The following is a 17,398-nucleotide window of genomic DNA, read 5'->3' as shown; positions in this document are numbered from 1 at the left end:
AGGCACACCTCTGCCCCCCCCCCCCATGGCCTTAAAGGGGAACAGACCCCTTTTTCGGGGGGGATAAAACCAGGGTGACCTGCCCTTAAAGGGGCAGAACCTCCTTAAAGGCGAGGGCAGAGGGGCTCTTAAAGGGGCAGCCCAGGGGTTTCCCGTCCCCCCCCCGCCGCGTGTGCCCCCCCCCCCCCCGTCCTGGCCCCCCCCCCACTCTTCTCCTCTTTGCCGTTTTGTCGTTTTTAATGGAAATTTGTACAAAGGCGGCCGGGGCCGCGGCGGCAGCGTATGTACAGGCAGCGGGGGGGGGGGGCGGCCCCGCCCCCATGGGCCCAGGCGTCCGGGCCCCCAAACCACCCCCCCACCCCCGGCGGCAGCAGGACGGGGGCGCTTGGCACCAGAGATAAGGCAAAGCCGGGGGGGGGCCCGGACGCCTGGGTCCATGGTGCGGGGGGGAACCGTCCCCGGACGCCTGGGTCCATGCTGGGGGGGGGGGGGAACCGTCCCCGGACGCCTGGGTCCCTGGTGCAGCAGGCCAGGTCCGTGGGGGGGGCGATGGCCCCGGCCGCCTGGGCCCACGGTGACGTCCCCGGCCGCCTGGGTCCATGCTGCTTGTGGGGGGGGCGATGGCCCCGGATGCCTGGGTCCCTGGTGCGGGGCGGGGGGGGGGGCAGCCCCGGACGCCTGGGCCCCCGGCGTGGGGGTTACGAGGCCAGGCCCTGCTTCTGTAAACTTTCCAGCTCTCTGCTCTGCTTCAGCTCCTTCATCCTGGGAGGGGGGGAGAAAAGGGGGGGGTGAGATGTGGGGAAACCCCCCCCGGCCCCCCCAGCCCCGAATCCGCCCCCCCGCAGCCCCCCCAGCCCCCCGTCCCCCCCCCGCACCGGTGCCGGCAGCGCCGCAGGAACTGCATGATCTTGCGCGCCGCCTGGTCCTGCTTCTTGGTGAGGAAGGTGCCCCTGGGGGGGGGAGAGGGGGGCGGGTGAGGGCCCAGGCGTCCGGGCCCCCCCCTCACCCGCCCGCGGGACACCCGGGTGTCCGAGCACCCCCCCACGCCCCCACCCCGCCCTGTGGGGCCCAGGTGTCCGGGCGTCCCCCCCCCACCCCCATGGGGCCCAGGCGTCCAGGTGCCCCCCCCCCCCCCCGAGGGGATCCAAGTGGCCAGGTGCCCCCTGCCCAGGGAGGGCCCAGGAGTCCGGGCACCCCCCACCCTGCAGGGCCCAGGCGTCCGAGTGCCCCCCCACCCCGCAGGGCCCAGGCGTCTGAGCACCCCCGGCCGGGGAGGGCCCCAGCGTCCGGGCGGCGCGCACGGGAGGGCCCTGGTGTCCGGGCGGGGGGGGGGGGTGTGTGTGTCTCACCTGGGGCGGGGGGGCGGGGGGGGCGCGGGGGGGGCGCGGGGGGGGCCCTGGCGCTGGGCGCGGTGGCTGCGGTAGCACTGCTGGATGCGCACGGCCGCCCGCCGGCGCCGCTGGAACTTCTTCTGCTCCGAGTAGCTGCGGAACTTGCTCTGGATCAGGATGGCCGCCCGCGTCATCCGCTGGTACAGCGCGTACTGCGGGGGGGGCACGGCGGGGGGGGGGTCAGCGGGCCCCGGCGTCCGGGCGGCCCTCAGCGGGGGGGGCCCAGGTGTCCGGGGGAGCCCCCAGCCAACGCGGGGGGCCCCGGCATCCGGGTGGCCCTTGGGGAGGGGCCCAGGCGTCCGGGCGAACCCCACCACCCTCCCGGCGGGGCCCCGGCATCTGGGTGACCCCCAGCCCTCGAGGAGGGGCCCAGGCGTCCGGGCGCCGCCCCCCCAGCCCCGGCGGGGCCCCGGCGTCCCCGTTACCTTCAGAGCAATCCAGGTGAGCTTGCGGGACAGAGAGAGAGGGGGTTAGCGGGGGCCGGGAGGGATCCGGGGGGATCCAAGGGGGGATCCAGGGGGATCTGGAGGGGGGGTCCAGGGGCATCCATAGGGGGTGGGTGTCCAGGGGGAATCTGGGGGGATCTCAAGGGGGTGGGTGTCCAGGGGGAATCTGGGGGGGATCCAGAGGGATCTAGGGGGATCTGAGGGGGGATCTGAGGGGATCCAGGGGGATCTGAGGGGGGATCCAGGGGATCCGGGGGGCCCCAAGCCCCGTTACCTGCTTGTACTTGCGGTAGCAGCGCTGGATCACGGCCGCAGCCATTTCCTGCTGCTCCTTCAGCCGCCGGCCCTGGGGGGGGGGGGGACAGGTGAGAGCCGGGGGATCCCACCGTGCTGGGGGGGATCCCGCTGCATTGCCGGGGGGGATCCCATGGCTGTGCTGGGGGGGGATCCTGTGGCTGTGCTGGGGGGGATCGCAGGGCTGTGCTGAGGGGGATCCTGCTGTGCTGGGGGGGATCCCGCTGTGCTGGGGGGGATCCTGCTGTGCTGGGGGGGATCCCGCTGTGCTGGGGGGGGGATCCTGCTGCCATGCTGGGGGGGATCCTGTGGCCGTGCCGGGGGGGATTGCAGGGCCATGCTGAGGGGGATCCCGCTGTGTCGGGGGGAGGGATCCCGCTATCGTGCCGAGGGGGATCCCGTGGCCGTGCTGAGGGGGATCCCACTGTGCCGGGGGGGATCCTCTGGCTGTGCTGGGGGGATCCTGTGGCCATGCCGAGGGGGATCCCGCTGTGCCGGGGGGAGGGATCCCGCTATCGTGCCGAGGGGGATCCCATGGCCGTGCTGAGGGGGATCCCACTGTGCCGGGGGGGATCCTCTGGCTGTGCTGGGGGGATCCTGTGGCCATGCCGAGGGGGATCCCGCTGTGCCGGGGGGGATCCCGGGGCCGTGCCGGGGGGGATCCTGTCACCATGCCGGGCAGATCCCGGGGCCGTGCCGGGGGGGATCCTGTCACCATGCCGGGCAGATCCCGGGGCCGTGCCGGGGGGGATCCTGTCACCATGCCGGGCAGATCCCGGGGCCGTGCCGGGGGGGATCCCACCATGCCGGGGAGGGTCGTGGGGCCGCGCCGGGGGGATCCCGCGTCCGCGCCGGGGCGTGTGGGGGGGGTGTCAGGCCGGGGGGGTCACCTTGTACTTGCGGAAGGCGCTCTGGATGACGCGGGCGGCCTCGTAGAGCTGGCGCTGCTCGCGGTCCGAGAGCGTCAGCAGCGCCAGGTCGCGCTCCACCCGGCCGCCCGCCGACGCCCGCAGGAACTCGGCCCAGCCGGGGGTCTCCGGGGGGCTGCGGGGGGGCGGCGTGGGACCGGGGCCGCCCCACGGCGCGCCCCACACATCCCCCCCCACGCCCCCCCGCCGCCGCCGCGTCGCCCTACCTGCGCTGGGGGGCCCCGGGCGGGCGGTCGGCCCCCTCCAGGTAGGGGGCCAGCCAGGCCATGGCGGCGCCGAGCCCCCCCGGGGCCGGGCGCTCCCGCTCCCGCTCCCCCCCGGCGCCGGGGCCGCCGCCGCCTCGTGCTTGATGCGCTCCGGCGTCGCCTCGAGGACCTGCCGCGCCAGCGCCGCCACGTCCACCTGCGCCGAGGGGGTGAGCCGCGCCGCCGGCCCGGACGCCTGGGCCCCCCCCCGCCCCCCACGCCCTACCTGCGCGCCGTCGGCGAGGGCGGGGCTGGGCGGCCCCCCCAGCTCCATGGGGCTCTCGGGGCTGGGGGCCGGCGAGGGGCGGGCGGCCGAGGCGCTGGAGCAGGCCGAGCTGCGCCGAACGCAGCCGCAGCCGCAGCCGCAGCCGCAGCTGGATCCGCAGCCGCAGCCGGATCCGTCCGACAGCTCCGAGGGCGACGAGACGCTGCTGGCGGTGCTGAGCCCTGCGGGGGGGACGCCAGGGCCGTCGGGGCGCCCGGGGACGCCCCGAGGGGGACGGGGGCACCCCGAGGGGCTCCGGAGCGGCTGGGGGACCTCGGGGACACCCCGGATGGCCTTGGGGACACCCTGGAGTGGCCGGGGGACCTTGGGGATGACCCAGATGGCCTTGGGGACACCCTGGAGTGGCCAGGGGACCTTGGGGATGACCCGGATGGGCCCAGGGATGCTCTGGAGCAGCTGGGGGACCTCGGGGACGCCCCGGATGGCCTTGGGGACACCCCGGAGCGGCCAGGGGACCTTGGGGACGCCCCGGATGGGCCCAGGGATGCTCTGGAGCAGCTGGGGGACCTCGGGGACACCCCGGATGGGCTTGGGGACACCCTGGAGTGGCCGGGGGACCTTGGGGACGCCCCGGATGGCCTTGGGGACACCCTGGAGTGGCCGGGGGACCTTGGGGACGCCCCGGATGGGCCCAGGGATGCTCTGGAGCAGCTGGGAGACCTCGGGGACACCCTGGATGGGCTTGGGGACGCTCTGGATGGGCCTGGGGACACCCCAGAGCAGCCAGGGGACCTCAGGGACACCCCTGAGGGACTCAGGGACACCCTGGATGGCCTTGGGGACACTCTGGAGTGGCCAGGGGACCTTGGGGACACGCCGGATGGGCCCAGGGATGCTCCGGAGTGGCCAGGGGACCTTGGGGACACCCCAGATGGGCCCGGGGACACCTCAGAGCAGCCAGGGGACCTGGGGGACACCCCCGTGGGACCTCGGGGACACACTGGATGCCTTGGGGACACTCTGGAGTGGCCAGGGGACCTTGGGGACACCCCAGATGGGCCCAGGGACACCTCAGAGTGGCCAGGGGACCTCGGGGACACCCCAGCAGGACCTTGGGGACACCCTGGATGGGCCTGGGGACACCCTGGAGTGGCCAGGGGACCTTGGGGACACCCCGGATGGGCCCAGGGATGCTCTGGAGCAGCTGGGGGACCTCGGGGACACCCTGGATGGGCTTGGGGACGCTCTGGATGGGCCTGGGGACACCCCAGAGCAGCCAGGGGACCTCAGGGACACCCCTGAGGGACTCAGGGACACCCTGGATGGCCCTGGGGACACTCTGGAGTGGCCAGGGGACCTTGGGGACACGCCGGATGGGCCCAGGGATGCTCCGGAGTGGCCAGGGGACCTTGGGGACACCCCAGATGGGCCCGGGGACACCTCAGAGCAGCCAGGGGACCTGGGGGACACCCCCGTGGGACCTCGGGGACACACTGGATGCCTTGGGGACACTCTGGAGTGGCCAGGGGACCTTGGGGACACCCCAGATGGGCCCAGGGACACCTCAGAGTGGCCAGGGGACCTCGGGGACACCCCAGCAGGACCTTGGGGACACCCTGGATGGGCCTGGGGACACTCTGGAGTGGCCAGGGGACCTTGGGGACACGCCGGATGGGCCCAGGGATGCTCCGGAGTGGCCAGGGAACCTTGGGGACACCCCTGAGGGACCTGGGGACACCCCAGATGGGCCCAGGGACACCCCAGAGCGGCCAGGGGACCTCAGGGACACCCCCGAGAGATGTGAGGACGCCCCTGAGGGACCTGGGGACTCCCCGGATGGGCCTGGGGACACCTCAGAGTGGCCGGGGGACCTTGGGGACACCCCAGATGGGCCCGGGGACACCCCAGAGCGGCCAGGGGACCTCGGGGACACCCTGGATGGGCCTGGGGACACTCTGCAGTGGCCAGAGGACCTTGGGGACACCCCAGATGGGCCCAGGGATGCTCCGGAGTGGCTGGGGGACCTTGGGGACACCCCGGATGGGCCTGGGGACACCCCAGAGCAGCCAGGGGACCTCAGGGACACCCCTGAGGGACTCTGGGACACCCTGGATGGCCCTGGGGACACTCTGGAGTGGCCAGGGGACCTTGGGGACACGCCGGATGGGCCCAGGGATGCTCCGGAGTGGCCAGGGAACCTTGGGGACACCCCGGATGGGCCCGGGGACACCTCAGAGTGGCCGGGGGACGTTGGGGACACCCCGGATGGGCCCAGGGACACCCCAGTGCAGCCAGGGGACCTTGGGGACACCCCAGAGAGGCCAGGGGACCTCAGGGACACCCCAGTGGGACCTCGGGGACACCCTGGATGGGCCTGGGGACACTCTGAAGTGGCCAGAGGACCTTGGGGACACCCCAGATGGGCCCAGGGATGCTCCGGAGTGGCCAGGGGACCTTGGGGACGCCCCGGATGGACCTGGGGGCACCCCAGAGTGGCCAGGGGACCTTGGGGACAACCCAGATGGGCGCAGGGACACCCCAGAGCGGCCGGGGGACCTCGGGGACACCCCAGTGGGACCCCGGGGACACCCCAGATGGGCCCGGGGACACCCCAGAGCGGCCGGGGGACCTTGGGGACACCCCAGATGGGCGCAGGGACACCCCAGAGTGGCCAGGGGACCTCGGGGACACCCCAGTGGGACCCCGGGGACACCCCAGATGGGCCCGGGGACACCCCAGAGCGGCCGGGGGACCTTGGGGACACCCCAGATGGGCGCAGGGACACCCCAGAGTGGCTGGGGGACCTTGGGGACACCCCAGATGGGCCCAGGGACACCCCAGAGCGGCCGGGGGAGCTCGGGGACACCCCAGCGGGACCTCGGGGACGTCGCGGCGGGACCCGGGGGAGCGTCGCCGTCGTCCGTACCTGTGTCGGGGCTGGGGGCGAGCGGGGAGGGCAGGCGGGGGGGGCGGCGGGGGGGCCGGCGGCGGCGCTGCAGCCGCTCCAGGCGGGCGGCCAGGCCCCGGTGGCCGCGGGCGCGGGCGAGGCTCAGCGGCAGGCGGCCCAGGGCGTCCGGCACCGCCAGCGCCCGCCGCTCCCAGCGCGCCAGCCGCACCGCCGCCTCCCGCTGCCCCAGGGCGCAGGCCCACATCTGCGGGGGGGGGGGACACAGCGGTCAGCGGCCCCCCCGTGTCCGTGCGTGCCCCCCCCCCGCGCCCCGTGTCCGTGCGTCTCACCAGGGGCGTGCAGCGGAAGTGGTCCACGCCGAGCGGGTCGACCTCCCGCTCCAGGTCCGGGCTCTCGGCCGCCAGCGCCCTGCCGGGGGGGACGGAGGGGGTGAGGGACGATCCCGGCGGATATCCCCAGCCCCAGCCCCGTTTCCCGACCTCCCCGGCGGGATCCAGCCCCGTTTCCCGCCTCCGGGTCCCTCCCTGTCTCTCCCCGGCTGGATCCAGCCCCATTTCCCATCCCCCCGGCGGGATCCAGCGCCGTTTCCCCTCTCCGGGTCCCTCCCCGTCTCCCCCCGGCCGGATCTGTCCTCGTGGTTCCCATTTCTCCCCCTCCGGATCCGTCCCTGTTTCCCCCATTCGTCCCCAGTTTCCCCCCTTCGTCTCCGTCCCCCTCCTCCATCCCTGTCCCTGTTTCCCCCATCCGTCCTCATCCCTGTTTCCACCCCGTCCGTCCCCATTTCCCCCGTCCCCGTTTCCATCCATCCCCATCCATTTCCCCCATCCGTCCCCGTTTTCCCCCATTTTTGTCTCCATTTCCCCCATCTGTTCCTATGTCCATCCCATTTCCGCCCGTCTGTCCCTGTTTCCCCCGTCTGTCCCCATCCTCATTTCCCCGTTCCCATTTCCCCCATTTCCATCCCCATCCCCATTTCTGTCCCTGTTTCCCCCGTTTCCACCTCCATCCCCATTTCCCTTGTTTCCATCCCCATCTCCATCCCCGTTTCCCCGTCTGTCCCCATCCCCTTCTCTGTCCCTGTTTCCCCCATTTCCGTCCCCGTTTCCATCCCAGTTTCCCCTCGTCCATCCTTGTTTCCATCCCCGTTTCCCCCGTCCCTGTTTCCCTTGTTTCCGTCCCCGTTTCCTCCATTTCCATCCCATTTCCCCATCCCCGTTTCCGTCCCCATTTCCCCCGTTTCCGTCCCCGTCCCCATTTCCCTGTCGCCATTTCCCCCATTTCCGTCCCCATTTCCCCGTCCCTGTTTCCGCCCGTTTCCCTTGTTTCTGTCCCTGTTCCACCATCCCCGTTTCCCGTTTCTGTCTCCATTTCCCATGTCCCCATCCCCGTTTCCCCCATTTCCATCCCCGTTTCTGTCCCTGTCTCCATTTCCCATTTCCCCCGTTTCCCTGTCCCCGTTTCCCCCGTTTCCCCGTCCCCGTTTCCCTTGTTTCCATCCCTGTTTCCCCGTCCCCCCCCATCCCCGTCCCCGTTTCCCCAGTCTGTCCCTGTTCCCCCGTTTCCCCCGTCCCCATTTCCGTCCCCGTTTCCATCCCTGTTTCCCCGTCCCTGTTTCCCCGTCCCCGTTTCCCCTGTTTCCACCCCCGTTTCTCCATTTCCGTCCCCCGTCCCCGTCCCCGTTTCCCCAGTCTGTCCCTGTTCCCCCGTTTCCCCCGTCCCCATTTCCGTCCCCCGTCCCCGTCCCCGTCCCCGTTTCCCTGGTTTCCACGCCCGTTTCCCGGTCCCCGTGCCGCCGTCGCCGCGCCGTCCCCACCTCCAGCGGCGCAGGGTGTCGACGAGGCCGGCGTAGCCCTGGGCAGCCGCCAGGTGCAGCAGCGTCAGGCCGCGGCGGGCGGCCGCGGGGCCGGGGACAACAGCGGGGCCGGGGACAACAGCGGGGCCGGGGACAGCAACGGGGCCCGGGCGGCCCCCCCGCGCCATCAGCGCCTCGCACACGGCCACCACCCGCCGCTCGAAGGCGTCGCCCGGCCCCGGCCCCGGCCCCTGCACACGCCCGTCAGCCACCACGACCGCGGCGCGGACCCCGCGAAACCACCCCGGAAAACGCCGGGAAACCACCCGGAAACCCCCCAGAAACCCCCCGGGAAAACCCCCAGAAATCCCCCGGGAAACCCCCGGAAAACCCCCCCAGAAACCCCCGGAAACCCCCCCAGAAACCACCCGGAAAACCCCCCAGAAACCCCCAGAAATCCCCCGGGAAAACCCCAAAAAACGCCCCCAGAAACCCCCTGGGAAAACCCCGGAAAACCCCCCCAGAAACCGCCGGAAAACCCCCCGGAAAACACTCAGGAAACCGCACGGAAACCCCCCAAGAAAGTCCCCCAAAGCCCCCCAGAAAACCCTGGGAAACCCCAGAAAACCCCCAGGAACCCCCCCAGAAAACCCCCGGAAACTCCTGGGAAACCCCAGAAACCCCCCAAAACCCTGGAAAAGCCCTGGGAAACCCCCAGGAAACCCCCCGGAAAACCCTGGGAAACCCCCGGAAAACCTGCTGGAAACCCCAGAAACCCCCTGGAAGCCCCCCAGAAGCCCCCAGGAAAACCCCCAGAAAACCCCCAGGAAAACCCCCAGAAAACTACCCAGAACCCCCCCAAAACCCCCAGGAAAACCCCCCAGAAGCCCCCAGGAAACCCCAGAAACCCCCAGGAACCCCCCAGAAAACCCCCAAGAAACCCCCCGGAAAATCCCCCAGAAACCCCCCGGAAAACCTGCAGAAACCCCCCCGGAAAACCCCCGGGAACCCCCCAAACCCCCCCCAGAAACCCCCTGGAAAAACCCCCCGAAACCCCTGGAACCCCCCGAAACCCCCGGGAAGGGGCCCAGGCGTCCGGGCGCCGCACGGCCTCACCTGCCCCGGGGGGGGGTCGCCGGGGCCCCCCCGCGGCCCCTGGGCCCCGGCCGCCATCTCGGCCAGGCGCTTCTCCATCTGCTCCAGGCGCTCCAGGATCGACATCCGGAACTGGTTGTCTGGGGGGGGGGGTGAGGGCCCAGGCATCCGGGCGACCCCCCCACGTGCCCCCTCCCCGCTGCGAGAGGGCCCAGGCGTCCGGGCGACCCCCCCACGCGCCCCCTCCCCGCTGTGAGAGGGCCCAGGCGTCCGGGTGACCCCCCCACGCGCCCCCTCCCCGCTGTGAGAGGGCCCAGGCGTCCGGGTGACCCCCCCACGCACCCGCTCCCTGCTGCGAGAGGGCCCAGGCGTTCGGGCGCAGGGGATAAGGGTGGTTTTGGGGTCCCCCCCCAGCAGGGCCCAGGCGTCCGGGCGCGGGGGATAAGGGCGGTTTTGGGGTCCCCCCCCAGCGGGGCCCAGGCGTCCGGGCGCAGGGGATAAGGGCGGTTTTGGGGTCCCCCCCCAGCAGGGCCCAGGCGTCCGGGCGCGGGGGATAAGGGCGGTTTTGGGGTCCCCCCCCCCAGCGGGGCCCAGGCGTCCGGGCGCAGGGGATAAGGGCGGTTTTGGGGTCCCCCCCCCAGTGGGGCCCAGGCATCCGGGCGCGGGGGATAAGGGCGGTTTTGGGGTCCCCCCCAGCGGGGCCCAGGCGTCCGGGCGCGGGGGATAAGGGCGGTTTTGGGGTCCCCCCCCCCAGCGGGGCCCAGGCGTCCGGGCGCGGGGGATAAGGGCGGTTTTGGGGTCCCCCCCCAGCGGGGCCCAGGCGTCCGGGCGCAGGGGATAAGGGCGGTTTTGGGGTCCCCCCCCAGCGGGGCCCAGGCGTCCGGGTGCGGGGGATAAAGACGATTCCGGGCCCCCCCCCCCAGCGGGGCCCAGGCGTCCGGGCGCAGGGGATAAGGGCGGTTTTGGGGTCCCCCCCCCAGCGGGGCCCAGGCGTCCGGGCGCAGGGGATAAGGGCGGTTTTGGGGTCCCCCCCCAGCGGGGCCCAGGCGTCCGGGCGCGGGGGATAAGGGCGATTGCAGGCTCCCCCCCCGCGGGGCCCAGGCGTCCGGGCGCGGCACGCACCGTCGAGCGAGAGCCAGTCGAGGGGGGCGCCGGGCGGCGGGGGGGGCCGCGGGGCCGGTACTCGAAGGGCGCCGGCGCCGAGAGCAGCCGGGCGGCAACGGCCACGCGCAGGGCAGCAGGGCCGGCCTCGTGCGCTGCCAACGCCGCGACGTCAGCACCGGCGTTCCCTCATCCCGGCATCCTCATCCCAGCATCCCTCCATCCCGGCATCCCTCCATCCCGGCATCCCTCCATCCTGGCGTTTCCCCATCCCGGCATCCCTCCATCCCGGCATCCCTCCATCCCGGCGTTCCCTCCATCCCAGCGTTTCCCCCATCCTGGCATCCCTCCATCCCAGCATTCCCTCCATCCTGGCGTTCCCTCATCCCGGCATCCCTCCATCCCAGCGTTCCCCCATCCCGGCGTTCCCCCATCCCGGCATTTCCCCCCATCCCCGTTTCCCCCTCCATCCCAGTGTTTCCTCCTCAATCTCGGTATTTTTCCCACCCCCATCCCAGCGTTTCCTCCCCGATTTCAGTATTCCCCCCCGCCCAGTCCCAGTATTTTTCCCACCCTGATCCCGGTGTTTTTCCCACCTGGATCCCAGCATCTCCCCCCCTCCCCAATCCCGGCATTTTTCCCGCCCTGATCCCAGCGTTTCCCACCCTGATCCCGGTGTTTTTCCCACCTCGATCCCAGCATCTTCCCCCACCCGATACCCGGTGTTTCCCCGCCTTGATCCCGGCGTTCCCGCCCCGCTCCCGGCGTTGTTCCCGGCGTTGTTCCCGGCGTTGTTCCCGGCGTTGTTCCCGGCACTCACGCGGGCAGTAGCAGCGCAGCACGCCGGGCTGCACCAGGGCCGCCGGCACCGCGAGGCGGTCGAAGAGGCAGCTGTAGGCGCCGGCGCCCTCGGCCCAGGGCCCCGTGATCAGCACCTTGACGCCGCCCTGCGCGGGGGGGGGCCGGGGGAGGACACGGGGTGTCAGAGCCCCCCCGGCCCCCCCCCGGCCCCATCCCATCTCCCCCAGCCCCATCCCTGATCCCATCCCCATTCCCAACCCAGCCTCGGCCCAGGGCCCCGTGATCAGCACCTTGACGCCGCCCTGCGCGCAACGGGGGGGGACACGGGGTGTCAGAGCCCCCCCGGCCCCATCCCTGATCCCATCCTGATCTCCAACCCCTGATCCTGATCCCATTCCCAATCCCTAATTCTGATCCCCCACCTCATCCCCGAGGCCCATCCCCGATCCTGATCCCATCCCCGATCTCCGATCCCGATCCTCGCTCCCTGATCCCATCCCGATCCCCGATCTCCAATCCCTGATCCTGATCCCATCCCGCTCCCGATTCCCGATCCCTGATCCCGATCCCCGATCCTGATCCCATCCCGCTCCCGATTCCCGATCCCGATCCCCGATCCTGATCCCATCCCGACCCCGCTCCCCGCTCCCTGATCCCGCTCCCGCTCCGGGCGCTCGCCTCGGGGTAGGACCACTCCGGGGAGAAGTCGGTGATGGCCACGAGCGCGGGGGGCTCGGCGGGGCCGCCGGGGGTGGCGGTGGCGGCGGCGGGGGGGGGGCCGCGCGGGGGGGGCGCCGCCGCCGCCGGGGGGGGGCCGCCGGGGGGGGCGCGGGGGGGGCGCGCGCAGCCCCCGCCCTCCGCCAGCAGCTCTGCGAGGAGGCCGTCGAGCGGCAGCGCCTTGGCCGGGGGGGGGCCGGCGGCCTCGGCGGCGGGGGGGGGCCGGGGGGCGGGTGGCCCCCCCCCGCCCCCCCCCTCGCGCCCGTACGTCTGCCCCCGCCGCGGGCTGTTGAGGAAGCGGTCGGGGTCGAAGGCCGAGGCCCCCCCCGGCTCCGGCTCCGGCTCCGGCACCGCCGCACCGGGGGGGGCCACCGCCACCGCCACCGCCACCGCCGCCGCGCCCCCCCCGCCGCCGGCCTCCCCCGCCACCAGGTGCTGGCTGGGCGTCAGCCCCAGCGGCTTGGGGGGGGGCGGCGGGGGGGGCGGCGGCGGCGGCGGGGGGGGGGCCACCAGCAGCAGCGGCAGCCCCAGGGCCACGGCGGGGGCGCCGGGGGGGGGCGGCGGCGGGGGCGGGGGGGGTGCCCCCCCCCCGGGCGAGGGCTGCGTGGTGTCGGGCGACGACGGCGCCTTGGGCCCCCCCGGCTTGGCGCAGGCCTCCGTTTTGGGCGAGATGATGCGGTGTTTGGTGCTGCTGCAGCTGTGCCCGGGGGCGCCTGCGGCGGGGGGGTCAGGGGGGTCAGGGGGGGCGGGGGGGCGCGGCGTGGCCCCCCCCCCCCCGGCGCCGCACTCACCGGGGCAGAGGCAGGCGTGGGTGCGGGGCGCGGGCCGGGCCCGCTGGCTCTCCAGCGCCTGCCGCACCGCCTGCTCCAGCGAGACGCCGCCGCCGGGGCCGCACGCCCACTTCACCCCGTGGACTGGGGGGGGGCACGGGGGGGTCAGGGGGGGCCAGCGCACCCCCCCCGGCCCCCTTGGGCCCCCCCCCCCGTGCGCTTACACATGGGGCGGAGCTGGGCGACGAGCTCCTCCTGGGACCAGCGCAGCCACTCGCGGCGCTCGGGGCCGGGGGCGCAGAGCGGGGGGGCGCAGGCCTTGCCCCCCTCCTCCGCCGCCGGCACGTTCAGGTAGTGCACCAGCACGATGTCCGGGTTCTGCGGGGGGGGGGGGCACGCCTGGGACCCCCCCCACGGGCGCCCCGGACACCTGGGTCCCTCCCCGCAGGGCCCCGGACGCCTGGGTCCCTCCCAGGGGGGTGTTGGGGGGCTATAAGGACCCCTGGGAGGGGCTGGGGGGGGTTGGGGGGCTATAAGGACCCCTGGGTCCCTCCTGGGGGGGCTGGGGGGGTGTCAGGACCACCGGGCCCCTCCTGGGGGGGTGATAAGGACCCCAGGGTCCCTCCCGGGGGGGTGTTGGGGGGCTATAAGGACCCCTGGGACCCGCCTGGGGGGGGCTGGGGGGGGATTAGGGCCGCCTGGGTCCCTCCCGGGGGGGTGTTGGGGGGCTATAAGGACCTCTGGGACCCTCCTGGCGGGGGCTGGGGGGTAAAAGGGCACCTAGGACCCTCGTGGGGGGGCTGGGGGGGGGATTAGGGCCGCCTGGGTCCCTCCCGGGGGGCTATAAGGACCCCTAGGTTCCTCCTGGGGGGGGCTGGGGGGTAAAAGGGCACCTAGGACCCTCCCCAGGGTGCTGGGGGGGGATTAGGGCCGCCTGGGTCCCTCCCGGGGGGGTGTTGGGGGGCTATAAGGACCTCTGGGACCCTCCTGGCAGGGGCTGGGGGGTAAAAGGGCACCTAGGACCCTCGTGGGGGGGCTGGGGGGGGTATAAGGACCCCTGGGACCCTCCTGGGGGGGCTATAAGGACCCCTGGGTCCTTCCCGAGGGTTTTGGGGGGGGATTAGGGCCGCCTGGGCCCCTCCTGCAACCCCCGCGTGCCGAGGACCCCCCCCCGCACCCCCCCCGGGTGCCAAGGACCCCCCACGCCCCCCCCCCCCCCCCGGTACCTGCAGCAGCCAGTAGCAGCGGCGGTGGAAGGTGGGGACGATGGAGGAGTGCACGTAGCAGCCGTAGAGGCACTGCGGGGCACGGGGGGGGGTGGGGGCCGGTTCGAGGGCCCCCCCGGGCCCCCCCCGCGCCGTGCGGCCCCCCCGGCCCCCCCCGGCCTACCTCCACGCCCTGCACCTTGAGCTTCATGTGGTCCTCGCGCGTGGTCTTGCCGTCGCGGCGCTTCTTCCAGCAGTAGCCGTCCTTGCGGTACTTCACCTTCTTGCGGTTGTAGAGCAGCAGGGAGCCGTTGGGGGGCCTGGGGGGGGCGCGGGGGGGGCGGGTGAGGCCGGGCGGCCCCCCCCCGGCGCGCTGGGACCCCCCCGGCCCCCCCCCGGCCCACCTGGTGCGGGGCGCGCAGCACAGCCACTCCTCGTGCTTCTCGAAGGTGATGAGGTAGGAGGCGATCTCCTGGGGGGGGGGGGTGTGAGGGCGGCCCCCCCCGGCCCCGAGGCCCCCGTGTCCCTGTCACCGTGTCCCCAAGGCCCCCGTGTCCCCCATCGCCATGTCCTGGGGGTCCCCGTGTCCCCCAGGCCCCCGTGTCCCCCATCATCATGTCCTCGAGCTCATGTCCCCGTCACCATGTCCCCGAGGCCCCCGTGTCCCCCCCACCCTGTCCCCGAGGCCCCCGTGTCCCCCATCGCCATGTCCCCGAGGCCCCCTGTCCCTGTCACCATGTCCCCAAGACTCCTCTGTCCCCCGGCTCCCTGTCGCTGGTGCCCTGCTGTCCCCCATCACCACGACCCCAAGATGCCCATGTCCCTGTCACTGTGTCCCAAGGCCCCCATGTCCTCCCTCACCCTGTCCCCAAGGCCCTGCTGGCCCCTGTCATCATGTCCCCAAGGCCCCAGTGTCCCCCAAGGCCCCATCCCTGGTGCCCCAGTGTCCCCCAAGGCCCTGCTGGGCCCTGCCACTGTGTCCCCAAAGCCCCCATGTCCCTGTCAGCATGTCCCCAAGGCCCTACCGTCCCCCATCCCCGTGTCCCCAAGGCCCCTGTGCCCCTGTCCCCATATCCCCGTGTCCCCGCTGTCCCTGTGACCCCATCACCCCGCTGTCCCTGTCACCCCATGTCTCCATGTCTCCATGTCCCCGTGTCCCTGCTGTCCCCGTGTCCCCATCACCCGGCTGTCCCTGTCACCCCATGTCCCCACATCCCCGTGTCCCCGCTTTCCCCGTGTCCCCGTCACCCTGCTGTCCCTGTCACCCCATGTCCCCACGTCCCCGTATCCCCGCTGTCCCCGTGTCCCCATCACCCCGCTGTCCCCGTCACCCCATGTCCCCGTGACCCCATGTCCCCGTGTCCCCGCTGTCCCTGTGACCCCATCACCCCGCTGTCCCTGTCACCCCATGTCTCCATGTCCCCACGTCCCCGTGTCCCCGCTTTCCCCGTGTCCCCGTCACCCTGCTGTCCCTGTCACCCCATGTCTCCACGTCCCTGTGTCCCTGCTGTCCCTGTGTCCCCATCACCCTGCTGTCCCTGTCACCCCATGTCCCCACGTCCCTGTGTCCCCATCACCCGGCTGTCCCTGTCACCCCATGTCCCCACATCCCCGTGTCCCCGCTTTCCCCGTGTCCCCGTCACCCTGCTGTCCCTGTCACCCCATGTCCCCACGTCCCCGTCACCCCGCTGTCCCCGTGTCCCCATCACCCTGCTGTCCCCGTCACCCCATGTCCCCGTGTCCCCGCTGTCCCCGTGTCCCCGCGTCCCCGCCGGCACCTCGTTGGTGTTCCAGCGCAGGCGCTCCGCCGGCAGCACGGGGCACTTGGGCAGACTCTCCACCAGCTGCCGCGGCAGGAACACCTTCAGGGGGGGCCTCTCTGCGGGGGGGGGGGGGCGGGAAAGGGGGGGGGTGAGGGGGGCCGGACGCCTGGGCCCCCCCTGCCCCCCCCCCCCCCGCGGCGGGGCGCTCACCGGGCAGCTCCGCGGGCTCCTTGCTGCTCATGGCGGGGCTGCGCCGGCGCCTCAGCGCGCCGGGCCGGGGCGGCTCCGCCGGGGGGGGGGCGCGGGGGACCGGATGGCTCCTGGGTGGGGGGGCAATGTCACCCCCTGTCACCTCCTGTCACCTCCCTGTCACCCCCCAGGGTGGTGTCACCCCCCCGTCACCCCCCGACACCGAGGTGCCTCAGCGCGCCGGGCCGGGGCGGCTCCGCCGGGGGGGCGCGGGGGACCGGATGGCTCCTGGGTGGGGGGGCAATGTCACCCCCTGTCACCTCCTGTCACCTCCCTGTCACCCCCCCAGGGTGGTGTCACCCCCCGTCACCCCCCGACACCGAGGTGCCTCAGCGCGCCGGGCCGGGGCGGCTCCGCCGGGGGGGCGCGGGGGACCGGATGGCTCCTGGGTGGGGGGGCAATGTCACCCCCTGTCACCCCCTGTCACCTCCCTGTCACCCCCCCAGGGTGGTGTCACCCCCCCGTCACCGAGGTGCCTCAGCGCGCCGGGCCGGGGCGGCTCCGCCGGGGGGGGGGGCGCGGGGGACCGGATGGCTCCTGGGGGGGCAATGTCACCCCCTGTCACCTCCCTGTCACCCCCCCGTCACCCCCCCGCGGCGGTGTGTCCCCCCCCCGTGTCCCCAGCGTGTCCCCCCCAGCACGGGGGGGACGGTGGTCCGACGCAGGGGGCGGCACTGGGGCCGGTGGGGACGGGGGGGGGGGGACACGGGGACACCGGGGGGGACACCCATGTGCTGATGCCCCTCCTTCCCTGCCCCACATCCCTGCCCCACGGCGCCCCACATCATCCCTGCCCCAAACCCCCAGGATCCCTGCCCCACACCTCCACATCCCCCCCAGGAGACCCCCCATCCCTGCCCCACATCCCCGCCCCACGGCACCCCACATCCCCGCCCCACGGCACCCCAGAGCCCTGCCCCACATCCCTGCCCCAAACCCCCAGGATCCCTGCCCCACACCTCCACATCCCCCCCAGGAGACCCCCCATCCCTGCCCCACATCCCCGCCCCACGGCACCCCACATCCCCGCCCCACGGCACCCCAGAGCCCTGCCCCACATCCCTGCCCCAAACCCCCAGGATCCCTGCCCCACACCTCCACATCCCCCCCAGGAGACCCCCCATCCCTGCCCCACATCCCCGCCCCACAGCACCCCACATCCCCGCCCCATGACTCCCCATGCACTGATCCCCCTCACTGCCTGCCCCACGGCACCCCAGATCCCTGCCCCACGGCGCCCCAGATCCCAGCCCCATGGCTCCCTATGCACTGATCCCCCTCATTCCCCACCCCACATCCCTGCCCCACATCCCTGCCCCACAGCACCTCATGCACTGATCCCTCTCATTCCCTGCCCCACATCCCCGCCCCACAGCACCTCACGCACTGACCCCCCTCATTCCCTGCCCCACATCCCCGCCCCACAGCACCTCACGCACTGACCCCCCTCATTCCCTGCCCCACAT

General features: G+C 73.4%; 1 protein-coding gene across 1 annotated transcript; it reads right to left on the bottom strand.

The window, feature by feature from the left end:
* Positions 1–218: 218 nt before the first annotated feature.
* Positions 219–16,053, bottom strand: LOC135324525 (calmodulin-binding transcription activator 2-like). The gene is given in 24 exon segments (XM_064501078.1): positions 219–762; positions 876–950; positions 1,350–1,543; positions 1,817–1,837; positions 2,112–2,183; positions 3,022–3,175; positions 3,267–3,462; positions 3,532–3,703; positions 3,706–3,752; positions 6,458–6,683; positions 6,769–6,847; positions 8,253–8,482; positions 9,348–9,466; positions 10,449–10,493; positions 10,496–10,582; positions 11,248–11,374; positions 11,907–12,658; positions 12,737–12,859; positions 12,940–13,093; positions 13,942–14,013; positions 14,105–14,240; positions 14,325–14,392; positions 15,699–15,799; positions 15,894–16,053. Coding segments are annotated over 24 exon segments (3,345 nt in total). The 5' UTR covers positions 15,925–16,053; the 3' UTR covers positions 219–698.
* Between the last annotated feature and the right edge of the window lie 1,345 nt (positions 16,054–17,398).

This window comes from Dromaius novaehollandiae, chromosome 32, assembly GCF_036370855.1.
Source record: "Dromaius novaehollandiae isolate bDroNov1 chromosome 32, bDroNov1.hap1, whole genome shotgun sequence".
Lineage (NCBI taxonomy): Eukaryota > Metazoa > Chordata > Aves > Casuariiformes > Dromaiidae > Dromaius > Dromaius novaehollandiae.
This window is presented reverse-complemented; position numbering and strand designations above follow the sequence as displayed.